The sequence below is a fragment of the Harmonia axyridis genome, chromosome X (assembly GCF_914767665.1).
Source record: "Harmonia axyridis chromosome X, icHarAxyr1.1, whole genome shotgun sequence".
Classification (NCBI taxonomy): Eukaryota; Metazoa; Arthropoda; class Insecta; order Coleoptera; family Coccinellidae; genus Harmonia; species Harmonia axyridis.
In genome coordinates this window covers 6,295,184-6,314,620 of record NC_059508.1, presented here as the reverse complement: position 1 = coordinate 6,314,620, position 19,437 = coordinate 6,295,184, and the positions used below count along the sequence as shown (strand labels likewise).

General features: G+C 34.4%; 1 protein-coding gene across 2 annotated transcripts; it reads right to left on the bottom strand.

The window, feature by feature from the left end:
- Positions 1-597: 597 nt before the first annotated feature.
- On the bottom strand, positions 598-11,803 carry LOC123686038 (voltage-dependent calcium channel subunit alpha-2/delta-3). 2 transcript variants are annotated; one of them, XM_045625969.1, is made up of 20 exons: positions 11,518-11,803; positions 11,378-11,459; positions 9,466-9,576; positions 9,165-9,414; positions 8,979-9,110; positions 8,802-8,924; positions 8,491-8,741; positions 7,377-7,596; positions 7,190-7,326; positions 6,955-7,140; positions 6,828-6,902; positions 6,374-6,756; positions 3,909-4,072; positions 2,750-2,984; positions 2,091-2,349; positions 1,786-2,031; positions 1,444-1,483; positions 1,234-1,390; positions 977-1,175; positions 598-747 (listed from the first exon to the last, which is right to left on the bottom strand). In XM_045625969.1, exons 1-20 carry the CDS (start codon positions 11,607-11,609, stop codon positions 637-639), a joined length of 3,453 nt encoding a protein of 1,150 aa, XP_045481925.1. In that variant the 5' UTR covers positions 11,610-11,803; the 3' UTR covers positions 598-636. The 2 variants fall into 2 exon arrangements, with proteins under 2 accessions (XP_045481925.1, XP_045481926.1); XM_045625970.1 differs by having other exon boundaries at positions 1,444-1,477.
- Positions 11,804-19,437: the final 7,634 nt, after the last annotated feature.

The following is a 19,437-nucleotide window of genomic DNA, read 5'->3' as shown; positions in this document are numbered from 1 at the left end:
AGCGTGGCCATGCCCTCTGTATTGATGTAAATACGCGTCCCTTTGAGGCTTTTTTCGAGACACTCTTTGGTGCGAGTGTAGAAACCTAGTGTCTCGGTTTGCAGGATAGAGGGCTAACTTCCCAGGAATCTAGAGATCCTAGTTTTAGGCCCATATACCCCAATACCTGTGCCTTTTATCTCCAGAACTATCTCAAAACCTAGAGATGATTGAAAAAAAAGAACTGTTGGCGTTTTCAAAGTCAGCACATCGAAAACGTTCAAATATAAAATCAGTTTCCGACACCAAGCCTTTTTTTGTTATTTTGTTGGCATGTGTTATCGATTAGGCCCGATATGTTTGTATTTGGGATAGACTTTCAGTTAACCTTGTATAATTAACTTTTCATTGATATTCAAGGATCAACATATTCATAGTATTAATTAAAACACACCCTCATAAACACCAACCCCAATATGGATGAGCAGATATATATCAGTTAACCAAACATTTATAAAGCTTTCCACTTTGGGTGGATGCGTGATATGAATTGATCTTCAGAAGTAATTTCGGAGCAAAACTTTTAGGTGGAGCAGTGGTGTAGGAAGAAATGATCAGTAAGTAATAAAAAGATTTTTTCAGCTTACAATCACAATATCATCGAATAATATTAACGATAAGTATGAAAAAAACGCAGAGGTTTATTGAAATTATCAGAGGGTGTAGGATCCTCTTAGCCGCTCTTCCACAAGCCATAATCTCATTCTCCTGAAAATATAAATAAAATTAATTCCGAAACAACGATAATATCTCCCAAAAATGCGTTATCATGATAAAAACAGAATAGAATGATAAAATTTTTGAATAAGGTTTATGCTTTGGTGTTTATTCATTAGAATTCGATACAAAAGAAGCACAAAAAGCTGCATAAATATTTCATGAAGAATGTAAGCGAACTTAAGGTGATCTTTGAACAGAAACTCATATAGGTACTTACTTTATCATTTTTGAAATAGCATCCTCTTGGTGCACCTCGAGGTAAGTTATTTAATTCTATTTTGTAACATGGAAAATTAACATCATATTGAACAAACTTAGGTCTAGTGGTAAATATTACGTCACTGGCTTTTCCATACGAGTTATTTATTGCTACCAAAATCAAATTACTATGAGGTATAGTCTTCACGTAATATTCCCTAGAAATGAATATTTTATACACCACAAATCATATTTATAATTAGATAGAATACCTACCTTCTTTTCAAAACTTTATTTTCGAATACGGCTTTGAATTCTCCAGTGAATTTATGACTTCGAAGCAAATGTTGTTTAAGTACATAAAGATGAACTTCGTTGTCACATGGAAAGAAGTGATCTTCAATCTCTTCTTCTTCTTCAGCCGCGCCAGCACCTGAGGAAAAAATGATCAAGACAAGCTACAGCTATTGTGAATGGCATACGAACCTTCAGTTTTGTTGTTTGGGTTTTGATTTGGAACCTGCTTCTGCAAAAAAGAATGTATTAAAAAAAATCCAAAATTCAAATGATCAGTGGTGGCAGTAGGTCTTAACGATGGCGTTTTTTTTTTCTGACTGGAAAGTGAAAGGTACTACGCAAAGCTGATGCCATCGACGGCTTCATTCATCTTGCGCCACTAAAAAGCTGATGAACTTTTGAATGATTTCGAGGAGTGGAATGCTTTGAATCTCAGTGAGTATTCAAAAAAATGTTCGCAATTCCGAAAGGCTGGATTCTAAACAATCGACGACAATCCTTATCTAAATCTAAAACCTTTCAATTCATCACCTCTGATTTTGGTGCGGGTGTTGTAACCTTGTAAGTCTTTTTCTGTATGTCGCACAAGGCCTGGTAATCATAAATTATAACCTCTTCGTAAATTTGTTCTTCAAGCATGGACTCCATAACATCTCCTTCAATTTCACCAAAGAACTGACCAGCGAAGTTTTCGTTGTTAGCTACCAAAATATAACCCGAATTATCAACTATATAGCAAGTGAGGGTAACGCAAGTGCTACATTGGGGACAGTCGTTCTGAAAAAAAAACAGATAACTATACCTATTGAAGATTTTTTGCTATTACGATCACTTACAGATGGTTTCGTTGTGATTTCTCTGAACCTCTGTCTCAATTCTTTTTGGCCGAACTGAAAACCAACCACACTACCAGGTGCTTCTGTACCTTTATCTTTGGGGAAAATGGCATAACTTCCAGTGACTAAAATATGTTCTTCATTATCTTCATTATCAGCTATGGCGTAGACGAATGATTCTTTGTCATACTGATGTTGAAGAACAGCTGATTTATACCATCTTTCGTCTATTGCTCTTGAGTGCAACTCTCCAAACTCTCTATCAATAGAAAACAAATTTTTGAGTCAACTAAGCAGGCATATGTATATGTCGACAAAGCAGTTAACAATAGTTGTTATAAGACACACAGTGTTTAAACTGATTCAACATTAGTCTAAGCACTAGAGCTTTTCACCCTAGTTCTGAATTCAGTAGGAAGCCGTATTCAAATTTTCCGCGAAGCAATGTGAACCAAGCAGATGAAAGCTACAAATTTCAAACCGATACGATGATAATTACATGCTAGTAATTAGAGACTGGTATATTTGCAAGATCGCTCTGATTCTAAATTCATAGTTAAAATTCGTCAGTCCCCGCTCAGATTCGCAAGTAATCGCATCGTATAGCTCTCGTCCACAGTAACAGACTCGTCGGAGGCTGGAAAACAACTGAAACTCACTTGGCATCGTCGATGGCGGAGTCATTTTTATATTCCCATCTAGTCAGCCCACTCATTGTGGCAACAAATCGCATCTTAACTGCGTATCGGTCAAAAAGGTTTTCTTCGCCTTCCATGAAGCCCCAAGTTTCGTCGAAGGAAGCTTGTGTGTTTCTTGCGTCGAAAATTAATCTCTCAATCAACTTCTTATCACAGTAATAATCTTCTTCCTTCAAGCTCTTTCTTCCGCACTCCACTAAAAATGTGAAAAATCATAAAATTATTATAAACAGATCGATGGTCACAAATACATTTATTATTATTATAAACAATCACCAAAAATATAATATGTCGTTTTGTATATCTTGTTGGCCTTGAGCCCAAATAAAGAGATTTCAAATGAGAGGCTCCATTAGATTAAATTTAGATTTGAGGTCAAGTTTCACTGCGACCGAATGGTCTATTGTGCCCCCAATCCCAGTTCCAGAGTTCTAATGAACTCCAGTATCTGGGATGGCTTCAAGGAGGCTAATTCCTCACTTCTACATGTTTCTTGTCCAAAGGCATTCCCCCACCAGGTGATCGGAGTTTCTTCCTCATCCCCACAGAATTTGCACTCGTTATTTTCTTCTGGATCCATTCTCATGAGGTATTTCCTAAGGCCACAATGCCCTGTGAGGAATCCAATGAGAAGGTGTAGTATATTCTTGCTAGGATCCATATTCTTCTTGGATCTCGCAGTGTCAAAGTTTCGAAGGAGACTTCATGCTTCAACAACTCATTGAAATTGTTACAATCCACTACAAATATGGTGAAAGTCATAAATATGGAGATGATCACAATTATCCATTGAGATCTTGTGATTCAACACCTTCAGATTTTTTCTTTGGTGCCACGTGAAATGTGAGGTCTTTCTCAATGCTGTACAAACGATTCAAGTCCTTGAATATGGAATTCGTGAAGATATCGAGCACATGCAGCCGCAAATGTGCGAATTGTTGGAAAATTTAATGAAAAGTATATAGTGAATACTACAACCGTAGCTGTAGCGACCATTAAAGTTTTAAAGTTAATGACATACCTTCCCCTTCACAATGAAATGAACTTATATTCAAAAAGTACTTTTTTTAATATCAAAATGAAATCTCTTATTGGAAATCCCTTTATAAACTGAACATACCTTTTCCTAAATCTTCTTTCTCAAAATCTCCAGTTTTTACGCTTGCTTCATACTGATTTCTCCATTTGAAATTCTGATCGTACATTCTTCCAAGAAAGTGGAGAAGCTCAGTCTCAGCATTAGGGAACTCATGGCCCTCCAAGTAATGGTATTTACAGTACACCCTGGAAAGTTTTTCAATTAATTTTCTGCTTCTGTCCGATTACATTCATAGTCAAGTTTCAGCGAGTCGTATACAAAAGTTTTTCAAATCAGGATGTAAATACTTCAGTTTCGCACAGCGAGCTTTTCAGATTCACAATTAGATCTAGAGCAGGTGAAAATTCATTCTCGGAAATGAACCTGCACAATGTAAAGATGACAATAGAAATTCTGCACAAAAAAGGTGCAAACTTTGGACAAAAGATTATTATTTCCTTTATCGCGTGTAATATTCTGAATTATATACTAGACAAAAGATTATTATTTCCTTTATCGCGTGTAATATTCTGAATTATATACTAACTGACAAAGAAACTGCACCCAGAAGGAGCTGTTTATTTTTTTTTTTTTGTGAAACATAAATAGTATACCAAGGAGTAAATGACTGAAATTCGGAGAAAAAACGAAGGTTTTACAATTTTTCTTAATAATGTGTTTGTCCACCGCGATTTTCTATACATTCCCCAATACATCTTGGAATTGATGCAATAAGATGGTCTTTTCTTTTTGAGGGATACTATCCCAAACTACCTGTACTTCATGTCTCAGAGCCGCCAAAGTCCATGCGGGCTGGGGTAAATTTATAATCCTTCTACTCATGATGTCCCAAACATGCTCTATGGGCGAAAGATCGGGGGATCTGGGCGGCCATGGCAAATGGTTCACATGGGTCGCTATGAAAAAGTTTAAACTAACTCTGGCAACATGAGGTCGGGCATAATCTTGCAAATATTGGATCCTCGAGACGGTTAAGGTAAGAGAGAACATATGGCTCCACTATTTCTTGCAGGTAACGCAGCGCTGTCATGTTACCTCGAATAAAGACTAAAGGTAATCTACTTGCATGTGCATAGCACCCCATACGCTTACTGTCCGGTGTACATGACGCTCAACATCAAACTGAGGTTCACGTCTTTCTCCCCGACGTCGTCTAACCCTTCTTCGGCCATCATGTGCAGCCAAGGAGAATTGAGATTCATCGGAAAAGACGACCTGATGTCATTCCACATTCCAATGTTGACGTTCTCTACACCACTGCAATCGTTGCCGGCGATGTTCAACCGTCAGAGGTAACACAAGATGGGGTCGATAATGCTGCAGTTACAGGATGGCCTTGTTCTCCTAACCACTAATTAGCCAAAGATCGAGTTGTCGCAAATCGGTCTCTAATGGCCATAAGTCTTAGACGTCGATCTTGAACTTCATTTGTGCCCCTTCGACGTCCAGTGCCTACTCTTCTTCGATTTTGGGCATTGTCAAACCACGCTCGACAACATCTCATAACATTAGTTGGATTTCTGTTCGTACGGTTAGCGATTTCTCGAAATGACAACCCTGCCTCTCGTAGACCAATTAATCGACCTCTTTCAAATTCACTTAGCTGGCGATACATTCCGGGTACATATAATCTAGGCATTTTCACAACAACTGAACATCGACTTTGGATCTCCTCGATTAGCTGGTTTGTTGTAAAATTTAAAAAACTTGCAAAAACGACTACCTACAAGATTTGAGTAACAAAAATTGTTTACATGGAGAAACCTTCACGATTTTTTTCTCCAAATTCAATCATTTACTCCTTGCTATGCTATCAATGTTTCACAGAAAAAAAAATTAGAAATTTAAACAGCTCCTTCTGGGTGGTGCAGTTTCTTTGTCAGCTATTATATTTTCCTGTGATGGAATATCCCCTGGCATGTGAACAATTAAAAACGTTTTCCGGCATTGGATTTTCAAGATTATTCGTCCTCATATTAGCTAAATCGTGAATTACTTATAATTTCTATCTAAAAATAATTATTTTGCTGTATTTCCTTTCAAGTAAAATGGAAAAGAAGATACAATAAGAAGATCACAATTTGAGAACTGAATAACTTGTACTGAATCAATAATAACGTTCCGGCACTCGAGTAAGCTGTGTAAGCGCAATTAATAGTGATGGTATTAAAGTAGCGAAAGGAAACAGTAACACAGCCCACGAAGAACACAATTTATTTCCCTGAAGATTAAACTTTCAATTAAGTTAATTCCATTATTGGACCCGCAAACAAGAATAAAAGAAGACTTTGAGTTCCTGATTTTAATTACCTATCAGCTTCTCCAAATAGATCGCTCTATCATTTCGCCACAATGGCTGTGATTTTCGACATTTCAAGCGGGAATTTAATTTTGTTTATAAACTTTGTACATAAGCAAATTATGTAAATTGGCATAATTATCATATTTAATTATGTTTTCGATGATTATCTTTCTTCGATTCTTACCATTTGGGATGAATCTTCCAATTATTTCCCTTGAAGAAATCGGTCAATTCATTTCCAGTATGCCTATTTCTGTCAATTTCATCATCGACCCTTAAGAAGCTGTAACCATGAGATTTTGGTATGGCTAAGGCTAAGGTGAAAGGAGTGTTGATCAAAGGTGAGAAATAATAATCATAAACCTCAACAGAGACTCTTCTAAGACGATCGTAGTAATATTTCAAAGGAACATCTCTAACGATACCTTTGGAACCATTTATTAACATAGATCTTAGCTCCAGAAGCCTTTCTGGCAATTCTCTTGGTGGTAATGGTGGAACTGTATAGAACTGTTCCACTTCCGTTAAGTCAATACTGTTGTAGTTATACATTTTATGATTGCCAACCTAAAAAAATTATGCTTAATGATGGAAAAAGTTTTCAGCTTGCGACGATTTATCCTTATTTATGAACGTACCATAGGTCTTAAATCAGGATGCATTAAAACATATCCATTGTTACTGACTATAAAAGCGTATCCACTAACACCTATCTATAAAAAATTGAGATTTGAAAAAAATCGAGAGTAGGAAGGCACTTCTTACTCTATAAGGAAGGGTCAAACGTGCAATATTTTCAATAGGCACATCTGTTGCGGCAACCCCTAATAAACTGGCAATTCTTGTGGAATTATCTGTACCCCTGTTCTTTTTCTTGTCAAAGGCTGGAGCAGCTGCAGATGTTAACATACGATATGGCTCGTTTATCGTACTATCCAAGTCATCATTGTACTATAAAAAAAAATTACTACCCAAACGAGTCAAAATTACCAATTCCTACCGTTTCATCCATATATACATGTGTCCAAGAAACTGGGTGATCATCCTCTTGAAGAATCAGAGGTCTAGCTATCACATTGATATATTCCAATACGGCGAACGTTACTTGTTCGATTGCTTGTATGTGAACGTAATAACCTGAAATCACCAAAGTTAACATATCCGGTGTGAAGTGACCAAAAACCCACCTTTAGTAGCACAAGACATCCATTTTATCTCTTCCTCGTTTGTTGTCTCTTGACCCACCAGGTAAGAAAATATTCGTACTGGCTTGTAAGTGCCGTTGTAAAGAAAGTCATATTTCAGAACGATATCACTGAAGTTTTTGTTTAGTCCATCAGTGATTATCATAATTGCCTGATTGCAGAAGGTGGTGATTCCATCGCAGTGTCGAATATTTTCGCGGTACTAAAAAAATTAATAAAAACATAAACGAAGAAAATACAAAAAGAAAAAGAAGTCCGATTTCCAAGTGCGTAATATCATACGATATTAATTTTATCTATGTGGTTTAAGTATCAACAAAAATGCCATCAACATAACCATTGTCAAACAGAAGATTTCCACGCCATTTCATAGGAATCATAATCGAAAGTAAACCATGGAGAATGCATGCCATTAAGGGAGAGTAGCGATATACCGGTTTCACCTTTATTAGGGATCATCAGTACCGCATAACTCAACCCAAGATGACGAACAAACGAAATAGCAGGCACCTTATTGGAATGGCGTGGAAATCTTCTGTTTGACAATGGTTATGATGATAGCATTTTTGTTGATACATTAACCAGATAGATAATTAATATCGTATGATATTACACACTTGGAAATCGTACTTCTTTTTCTTTTTTATTTTCTTCATTCATTACCAAGTGCAGGTGATAGCCAATTTTATATTATTTATTAAAAACATAAGCAACTAAGAACAATTTGGACAACAGCAGACCTATCAAATATGAAAAGTGACCTATTTTATAAGTTACTGAGAGTTTAAAAACATATTAGGGAAAAGGTAAGGTATGTAACACTTTGCACTTTTCATCTCGAATACTTTTCGGCATCAAAATTTTTCTAATAACCTCTACCATGAATGAGTCGTTTGAATTATTCAATTCAAATTTTTCAAATTACAAGAAACATTTCCTAAGGTGCTAGTTATTTTTTGCCAAAAAATAAAAGGAACCAAAATGAAGTCTCTGATGACTCGGATTGGCAGTATAAAGGTTGACAGACACGAAGATATTTCATTGAAGAGAAGGTGGTTTCTTAACATTCTAGGTGTGATTCTGCTGTTTTACTCACGTGTGCTAACAGTTGAAAAGCAGTTTCTAGACCAACAGTTATATCAGTTTTGTTCATAGGTTTCAGTTTCTGAAGTTCATCTTTGAAAACTTTTATGTTCTCTTCGGTTGCTTGAACTAACAAATCTTTGAAACATTCTATTGTGTAGTTGCTTTTTCCATCAGTATAGTTCAATATATTGACATAGTCATTGTTAGATAATGTATCAAGGATACTTGATGCTGTCAGGACCCCTAAATGCTTTCCCATCGCTATAAAATTGAAGGACTTTCAAGGAGTGGAACAAAATATTACTTGTGAACAATATTTACCATCCATTGATCCTGAATTGTCAAGAAGTATTATTATGTCTTTTGTACATGTTGCGGCTTCAATGAACCATGTTCTAATGCGACAATCGAATAGATCAGTTGTGTCAGAAGGCCAAGATTTTGCTGGAAAATGAATTTTCACTAATTATGAGAACCAAAAAGTAACTGACCCATTACCTGGATAATGCCTCATAATTCCCGAATAACTGCCAAAATATTGCCAGGTAAGAGAAGGATCTGACTGATAGTTTTGTATGAAAACCTTATCCAAAGCTTCCGACCACTGAATTGCCACAGCAGGGTCTTCATCTAGAAAAACAATCATTGAAAATCGAGTTTATAAGAAGTGGACTTTCTACTCACGAAGATCGAAGATTTGTGTTGGCACATGAACGGAGCTGTGGGTAGTATTTACAGGTATATTATAGAAATGAGTGTCTTCATTCAATGTTAATGTTTTATATCTATAAAGATTGTCATTGAGAACTTTAAGATCGTATGTGGTGCTGTTCTGGCCTTGTATAGGGGAATACTTGGAGTTATAGTAATAATGAGTGATGTTTTTATCATACTCGAAAGTTTCTGATTTATTCTCCGCCATATGTACAATGCACTGTAAAAAAATCATTATTGACGGTAACGAATTATTGCCATAAATGTTTACCTGCACTGCATCCATTTTTCTATCCATCATACGCGTTATAACTTCAACAATATTATCCAGGAGATCCATTGGATCCTTTTCTTCTACCTGAGCATTGAGGAGGTGATATCTCTGGAAGAAACGATTTGAAAAAGTTAGTTACTGGGGGTAATGACCACCCCAAGATTTAAAAAATATAAAATAACAATAATTAATATTTGGAATTAATCTAGAAAGAGTCTTCAACATGTTAATTATTTTATGTTCAAAAAATGCGTCCTAATGAAAGTAACAAATTTATAGAATTATAGTAAATATCAAGGGCGTAGAAATAGGGGGTACTGGGGGTTATTCGCTCCCACCCCCTCAAGATATAACCAAATCGCGAATTCTCGAAAAGACGAAGAACGAAAATTTTTCCATAAAATGAACCAATAATCATTTTACTTTTCTTCAAAATTCACACGATAGTAAAAAATCGGACCCTTTTACGGTTTATGAGTTTATTATCTCTTTCAAGATGAGTACTTTTTTTGCACTATGAGCACGTCTATGCCCGAGGTTTATTATTTTCTTTTATCTATTCGCTTTGTCGGCCTCTTATTTACCATCTGCGATTTTTGCATTCGTCATCGGTATACACTTACCCGTTGTTTTCGTTTTTTTTTTGTATCATTCTCGTCCCGTCACAAAATTTCAATGATGTAGTTATCAAAGAACTGGACTGAGTAATTCGCATAGAAATATTGTTCGCGATACGTTGTACCATTCATTGTGTTTCATTCAAATTGCAATTTATTTGTGAAGACATCAGTTCTGAATTGACTATATCTACAAGGTATTCCTAAATTGGAGGTACAAATGAAAATGACAGATCTCTCGGATCATTTCAAGAAAAAAAGTCCTACAATATGAGTCCCCAAACACTTTATTTTTGAGATACAGGTGTTAAAGTTTGAGTTTTTTTTTCATATAACCTTCTCCCACGAGATAATTAATTAGAATTGGCCATAGATATTCCAAATTGAAGTTCCCATCATGTAAAATGCTAATCTTGAAAGTAAATCCACAGGGTGATATTTTTTCTGGAAGGGTGCCTTATTCTTTCCTTCAGAACTATTTTTTGGTGAATCGCTGATAGTTTAGAAAAATGTAAAAGAAACTTTGGTCCACTTCTACATTTTTTGGTTTGTTATAATTTCATCGTATCTGCTATCGATTTCGAGAAAACAATTTCAAACAGCTCTCTAGTAATCCTCAGGAAAATCCAAATTACTATAAAGATCCAGCTAGTAAGCTGTAAGGAATGAATTGATTATAAGTTTTGGTGTTTATTTACCCACTCCATAGCTAAGATTAATAAAGATTCAATATATGGTTATAAGCATCACTAAAAAGTACAAAACACTAGAAAAACGCTGTATCTCGAAAACAAATCGTTTGCGGGCTCATATTCATGGAACTTCTTATTCTTAAAATTATCCAAGGAATATCTCATTTTCCTCCGTAACTCCTAAAAACTCTAAGAACAACCGAATTGTTAATAAACAAAAGTTGGTTCAAACTTCGTCATCAAACTATTTTTTCTCACATTACAGATATGAGTAGTTGTCGTCAAAAAATTGACCCCAAGAAAAAAAAAAGATCTACGCCCTTGGTCGTGAATATTCCACACTTTCTTGTAGACTATCCTCTAAAACAGAAGAATTTGAAAATGTTGTAATTATTGTAGAAAACATTAATGAGTTTTAGGTTCTCAAGTTCCTATGTCAATAGATCGGCTCCATATAAATTTTATCTATCAGTTTTTGTCGACAGCTATGTTCATGGAATCGATTCTCTGACATGAAAATAATGGTCACTAAAAGTTTGGACAGGCGTTAAGAATTTGAGGGTTAACAAGAATATAGTTTCGGATCGCATAAAACCTTACCTGTTCGATCTCTGAATATTTGGTTATTCTTCCTCCTAAATCCCACAAATCTCTTCCCAACGTATTTGCCCATTTCCCTACTCTGGAACAGGCTACAATGAAAATTCATCCTCAACAGTTTTTTTTCAAAATGAACTCACACTCTTCCCTGCGACGAGGCGAATATTTCAACAATAACTAGTAGTGAAAATGTAAGGATAACGGAAAATAGTTTGTACTTTTCGAACCACATCCTGTAGGTTCATATTTCAGCTTGTCAGAAGGGTCGATTGATTTTCTTGTCGGAGCCCCGATTGGAATTACATAATACGATTGTTTTCCCACAGAACTTTCACTGGGTGACACAATAGCCTGAAGTTGACAAGAATTTAAGGGGAAAGTGATGCGAACATCCTTCCGAAGATTTGTGAATAAAACTGTGAGTAAACTGCCGTAGCAGTCTATTTTTATCATCACGTCAGGATGCTGCTCAGTTTATTTTTGTATTGCTATTATATCTATCGCATCTGTCCCGATTATTTAATAAATGAATTCGTATAAAAAAGTATTTTATTATTTTCCGATAAATCTTGACCTACACTACCTACTAATATTCTTAGAATGAACGATGAACCTTTATATTTTGAGTTTTGTCAGTAAATAACTTCTTTATTCCAATTTCTAAACAAGGACGTAGATCTTTTTTTTCTTGGAGGGGGGGGTAATCGAAAAAAATCTTTTACAACAACTCATATCTTAATTTGAGAAAAAGAGGTTTGAACCAAATTACTCATAATATTTTTTTATTACCAATTCGATTGTTCTGACCTTGTACTGGGTTTTCCTAAAAAAGACTTACGAAGGAAAATTATAGATTCCTTGGATAATTTCAATAATAAAAAGTCTCATAAATATGAGCCCGCAAACGTTTTGTTTTCGAGATAAAGGGTCTAATGATAATGATGCAATAACATACTGGGAATGCCATTTGAAATAGATAGATATATAGATAGACAGATAATTTATTTCCAGATTACATACAAAAACTTATACATAAAAAGAAATAGTGTCAAAAAAAACATACAAAGAAAATTAAACTAAATCCTCAGAATTGAAGTAATCGTTCATATTATATGGTTCAAGATTAATTAACAAATTTTTAACATCTTTCTTGAATTCATTTAAACTATTACAACATTTTATATTGTTAGGCAACTTATTAAAAATTTCAATGCACATATAGAAAGGACCTTTTTCTAATAAAGTTAACCTGTGCTGTGGATAAATTAAATGATGTGTTCTGGTAGCATAATCATGACTGTGACCTGTATCAAATTGATTTTTATTTTTAAAAGTGAACAACAAACATTCATAAATATAGAAACCACATACAGTCATTAGAGACAAAATTTTAAATTTACCTCTGCATGATTCTTTAAATTTCATGTTACATATTGTTCTAAGAGTTCTTTTCTGCACAATGAAAACTGATTGAATTTTAGAGTTGCTTCCCCAAAAATTATACCATACTTCAGATTTGACTCGAAGTTAGCACAATACAGAATTTTTAGTGTATTTATGTTCATGTGATTAGCGACAGTATCCGATACTTCCCAATTTCAAGCATAATTGACTTATATGCGTCTCCCAATCTAAAAATTCATCAATATTCACCCCCAAGAATTTCGTAGTTGTTACTGGATACATTGTATGATTTTCAAATTCAATCATTTCTGGTTTGGACAAATTTGATTGTTTCGTCCTAAATAACAGTAAATTGGTTTCATCTTATTCATATCGAACCAACGTTTTGCGTCAACAAAGATGGTTTCTGCTTTTTCGAGAACTTCTGGTATATTTTTCCTGCCCACTAATATATTAGTGTCATCGACATAATTCGTCGTAAGGCAACAATCTACTGATGAAGGAAGGTCATTTATAAAAAACTATAAATAAAATGGGTCCAGCTATACTCCCTTGTGCTATACCGGTATTGACAAGTTTGATATCAGATTTGATAGACTTATCAACTGAAACCTGTTACTTTCTATTTGTGAGAAAAGAACGTATCCATTCATTCGCTCTTCCTCTTATGCTATACTTATCTAATTTCAGCAATAGAAGCTCATGGTTAACGCAATCGAAAGCTTTGCTAAGATCAATAAAGAGACCTCAAGCTAAATGTTCTCTAAGTGATTCAAAATTGCATTTATGAACTGATATATGGCAGTATTTGTTGATTTGCCTTTCAGAGTTTCAGATAGCCATGAAATAAGCAAGTAGTAGTCTGTTTGCGGTATAACGGGAAGTTGTAGAGTTCTGAAAACATTTCAGGGAGAAAGATCATTGTCTCAAACCCCAATATGCAAACTTTCAGCTCAAAATTGTGATAAGTTTTCCATAAACGTCTAATTGGTTATCCCGGTAAACCCTGTATAGGAAGAAAAAACTCGACAGTGACAGATAAATTCAATGGGATATCATAAAGTTCAAAGGTATGTCGGCCAATTTGCCGCCTGATATTTCCAAACTATCTGAAGAAATTCAATAATGGGGATGAGCTTACACGTGTATGTTAGTTCAACAGAATCTTTTGGGAATAATGACATCGACAGAAAAATATGAATATTCGAGGAGATATCATAAACTTCAAAGGTATATTGGCAATTTTCCACTTGGGATTTCCGATCCAACTGAAGAAATTCAATATTGGGGATGAGTTCATATATGTTCGTTAGTTCAACAGAATCTTTTGGGAATTGTACCTTTGTATCTTTAAGGATTCTAAGAGTATTAGTCTTGTGCTCTCATTTTCCATATAGAGAATTTCAAATTGGTTTTTAAAGTTTTTCAAATGAGTTAAATTTTAGAGATCGGATTTGTTCTCTTTTTTAGTTTTGTCTTTGTTGTTTTTGGTTTCCGAATTGTTTCTCATTTCAAACGATATTGTATAATTGAATTTAGTTTTTAGGTATTTCGCGATCTTTTCCGAAATATTCTTCTTCTTCTTCTTCTTGAAGTGCCTATTTGCGACGAATGTTGGCGACCAACATGGCTATCTTCACTTTATCTGCGGCGGCACGAAAGAGTCCTGTTGTTGTTAAAGAGAACCACTATCTAAGATTCTGTAGCCAAGAGTTTCTTCTTCTTCCTTGGCCTCACTTTCCGTAAATTTTGCCTTGTAAGATTAGCTGCAACAGGCCATATCTATGTTCATTTCTTGCTAGATGCCCTAGGTTTTCCAGCTTCCGCTGTTTGATTTTAGATGACAGTTCTCGCTCTTTCCCAATTCTCCTCAGAACATCCTTAGTTGATAGGTGATCTACCCAGGATATTCGCAGTATTCTCCTATAGCACCACATCTCGAAGGCCTCAAGTTTTTTCATCAATGATTCCGTCAGTGTCCATGACTCAACGCCGTACAGAAGCACCGGGAATATATAGCATCGCAACATGCGTATTTTAATTGAAGTTGATAAATCATGGCTTTTGAAAATCTTCAAATCTTCAACATGTTTCTGAATGATGCTCTAGCCTTCTTAATGCGCTGCTTCACTTCCTTGAATGAAAAGTCTTCATTCAAATTGGTACCCAGGTAGACATAGTTGTTTACTGTTGTTATTGGTTGTTGATTGACATATAGGTGTCCACCAGGAGTAAGGTTTTTGCTGATTATCATGTATTTTGTCCTTTTTATGTTGAAATCGAGGCCGTATATTCGACTCATTTCCGGTACCCGTGAAATCAACCTCTGTAAACCTTCCAAACTGTTCGCAATGATGACTGTATCATCTGCGTATCTAAGGTTGTTCAGACGCCTGCCGAAATATTAATAAGTTAATAATAATTATTAAATTTGTTATCCGTATTATACTTTACCATAGGGTATGAAGGACTTAAAGCTTGATTTCTATGTTTATTGAATACATTTTATCATGTGGACTTAGAGATGAACAGGTATATTCTGTAGTATTCTGTGTAGGTAAGATTCTGTTGAACCAACAAACAGATGGTAACTCATCAACATTATTGAATTTCTCCGGATAGTTTGGAAATCCCAGGCGGCAAAATGTCTAGATTTTTGTTCCTCTTAACAATGAAAAATGTAGCCTGATGAAGCCACAGTGCGTCGAAACAATTGTTGCTAACAATTCAATAGTTCAATAGTGAAAATTATTTCATTTTCATCAGGCTAAGAAATCAATCGAATAGTTAAATTATATTTCTATCATTCATCATATCCAAATCTTTTCAACAATGATAATCAATGCATTGAAAAAGACCAGACAACGTTTAATCAAACAATTAGGTAGCTATTGTTTCGACTTCTCAATATTTTAGAAATATGGTCGTTTCCCAAGTATATGAATTTTCGCTCAAGGATGAATAAATTGATGCAAAAAAATGGGCTCCTCACATCTATTAGTACGAAGCACTCATTCAATAATAAACATGAAAGGAGCATTATAAAGATGTCACATCCACACAAAAATATCTTTCCATATAAATATATCAAATTAATTGCACTAATTATTGAAACTGTATTTAGAAACTCTAATGGTTCCATAATACATTTTTTTATCTCTTACTCATGAGAATTTTCGAACTGAATATGAACCTGATGTGGGAATAAATAAGTCCTTCAGATATAGAATCCTGCGAGAAATAGCGTATTCCTCTTCAAGTAAAGTTGTTGTGTGTAAGGTTGGTTGCCTAAAGAAATATTGCAGAAATCAATTTGTTGTCTGGCAAAATATATTCCTCATTCATGAACAATGTATTTGTAACAGATATGCTTATAGGTATACTTATCTTTATTATATGAACTAAAAATACGTAGGAATTGTCGCCAACTAGTGCAAAACACAAGCAGGAAACATTGAACATGAAACTTTTCTCATTACAGCAGGTACCTACTGTTACATACCACGGTATTGATCTAAGACTATATATAGCTTAGAATATAGATTATTAATATTCTAAGATATATAGACATGTCTATGGAATTATTGATATGATATTCATTATCAATTTTGGTTGATTATCTCAAATAATAGTTTCTTGAGAGAATTTATATTTCACCTTTAAGGCAATTTGGAAAAAAAACGAGGTGAATTTCAATTGAAAACTTCATCATTACCGTATATATTCTGAACGAAATATATAGAAAATTTTATAAATCTGGAACCATAATTTCTCAGAATGTTTTGTTTCTTAATCGAATCATTCTGAACTAATCAATCAAGATCAATTTTGGATTAAGAATCCAGAATAGTGTTTTCCAGAGATTTTAAAATCTTGCGCTGAAAACCCCTCACTATCAGAGAAATTTCACTTTTATTTTCGAAACCATTAGGTTTTGATAGAAAAATGACTATTTCATTTTTCTTCGAAAATATCATTAATACTTAAGTTTTCATTTGAAAAAATCAATTTCCTTCTTGCCGTTTTCGTATCGAGTGACCAGACGAAGAATATTGGAACACTTGGTATACCACAAAATGATTTTTTGTTACACGAAAATGAACCTCAGAATATTAGTGACCTATCATCAGAATATCAAATACCAAAAATTTGAATCTATTTTATTGGATGCATGTTTTAGACACTTTTTTTGATAAATCATCAATATCACAATATCTCCAAAGTATCAGAAATAGGGAGAGGGGAGAACTTATGATGAATATAGGAAGTTCCAATGGAAACGAAGAAGTGAAGTATGGTGAATTCTCTCGTATGAGCGGCAACGTCGATGCAAGGGCTGCCGCCAGGACCGGCATAGCGAACATATTGCTGTCGCGCCAAATTGTAGGGGCGCAAAGTCAGTTAGTAAAACAAGACACAAATTTTTTGATACAAAATATTTTTTTAGAAAAACTCCACTCTTTATGGTAAATTAATTGAGCCAAGCGCCAATTTCATCGAAATCGAATAGGCACAGGGCTCTCGCTAGGGGGGAAGCAGGTGGCGACTAAGGCGCCAAAATTCAAGGGCGCCTTTTCAAATTGATCAACAAAAATTACATGTATAAATTCAAAGTACCGAATGAGATCCAAAAACCATCAAAGGTGCCGCATTATGCATTATACTCATAAATATCCAGATGTGGCGTAATTCCCTTTTCATAGTGCTGTTTACGAGTTATTGCCCCTAAAAAAAACACACGCACTTATCGGGCTTGTCGGCGTTCGCTTTGCTGCACGTTGCCGAATTTTATTGCCACTCGGGATTATTTTTCTTTTCAATTCTCCAATCAGAATGTTGACTCCAAAGAATGGAATGCAAAATATACGAGTAATGATTCCATTTCAATATCTCCATCTTATCCTCCTAAAAAAATATAAAGAAGTTTCTTCATTTCATACCACATTCCATTTATTATAATAGTTTTAATTTTTTAACAAATTAACATATGTTGGGCGTGGGCGCATTCGAATTTGAAATAATGGTTCACCCGATTGTTTCACTCGATAATCTTAAAGAAAAAAGGAAAACAAAAATGTTCAAGTGTTTCATAAAGTCGAAACTGAGCAGAAAAATGCATTGTCCACTTTTTCCGAGAAATCTGGAATCCTAGAAAAGTTTTTTGAATATTTTTTTTTATTTCAACGAATTTCACACATAATTTTTTTAATCAAAATAAGTAGTGCTGGGTGTGGGCGCATTCAAATTTGAAATAATGATTCATCCACATCATCCGGTTGTTTTATTTAATCATAATAAAGAAAGAAACGAAATTTTCGAGCGTTTTATGAAGTCGAAATTCGGCAGAAGAATTTAAAACCTGGATTCAATTCATACATTTTATCGATTATTCATTAGAGTTCAGTTTAGCACGTTACATTTATTATTCATCACATCCTCCGTTACCTAAATCATCTATTCGATTTAAATTTGAATGAATAAAAAATGCATTCATTCTTTTCTAAAATACTTTACTATTTTCATGGAGTTTTTAGTAGGAAGAAATAATTTGGTAGATTTTAGTGGTTGTAAACAATCTAATCAATAAGGAAATTATGGAAGTTGGGAATTCGGATTTCTACCCTGTTCTCACGAATCAATTCATATGTTCATTGAGGTTCTACGTTCTACGTGATTCTAGAAGAACGAACCTACTTAAGCATATTAAAATCATAAAACTTTTTTGGTGGCTGTCGGCTGAGAATAAATAAAAAGAATTATGGAATATCCGAAGGGCACTTCATTAAAAACAGATGATGTTTAAACTTCAGTTGAAAATATACCATTATCTCACATTTGGTATTCTATTTAGTGAAAAAAAAATATATTTAACTTAAATTTCATTGATAAATTTAAGTGGCTGAATACTTTAGATTTGAATATATTCATTTCACATAACAAAATCGTTTTTTATGACCTTTATTTTATAGAGAATTTTAACGAAGATATAATTTTTGTATTTCCAATCAATTCAATTATTTAGATTCATATTATTTCATAATATTTGGCTGAGGGAGTAAATGTTCAATTGTTGAAAGCAAATGAAAAAGACCATCAAAAATATACTGCCGTTCCATTTAAAAAGGGAGTATCTGCAAATATTCAAATTTGAGATATTCGTCATTTAAGACTTTCATTTCATCCACAGATTTAATTGAATTAACAAACACTAGTGACAAAAATCATCTTCACGATGTCACAGGTAAAATTCGATCCATTCGTTCACGATTTCCTTAAAAATTTTCATGTTTTATTTTTGAATCTGTACGCATCTCTACTATCTATCCTATTCCTGAAGTAAAATTCAACCATAAGAGACATTAGAATAAAGTGTATTCTGAATAATGTGAAAATTTAATGCCTATAATCTGTGAAAATTTGTCAGAAAGTATGTCAGTAGATTTTTGGTATATTTCTGAACGATGTTGGTAGAATTTTAGTAGATTTCTGCGGAAAGTTTAGTAAATTCACCATATTCCAATCTGGTCACTATAGTGCCGAATTTTTGTCGATCCTTGAGCAAGTTCTGCACCTTAGTTAGGATACTATATATTGAGTTATTGGGTATAGGTGACCATATACCCAATAACTCAATAGTTATTGGGTATAGGTGACCA

What these genes read in the sequence shown, in the direction of transcription:
- LOC123686038 (XM_045625969.1), bottom strand. Translation starts at nt 11,609, where the DNA reads ATGTGGTTCGAAAAGTACAAACTATTTTCCGTTATCCTTACATTTTCA. An exon ending in ATGTATATATGGATGAAACG is followed by an intron (nt 7,141 to 7,189) that starts GTAGGAATTGGT and finishes TTTTTTTTATAG; the next exon opens with TACAATGATGACTTGGATAG. An exon ending in GAAAGAAGATTTAGGAAAAG is followed by an intron (nt 2,985 to 3,908) that starts GTATGTTCAGTT and finishes TCACATTTTTAG; the next exon opens with TGGAGTGCGGAAGAAAGAGC.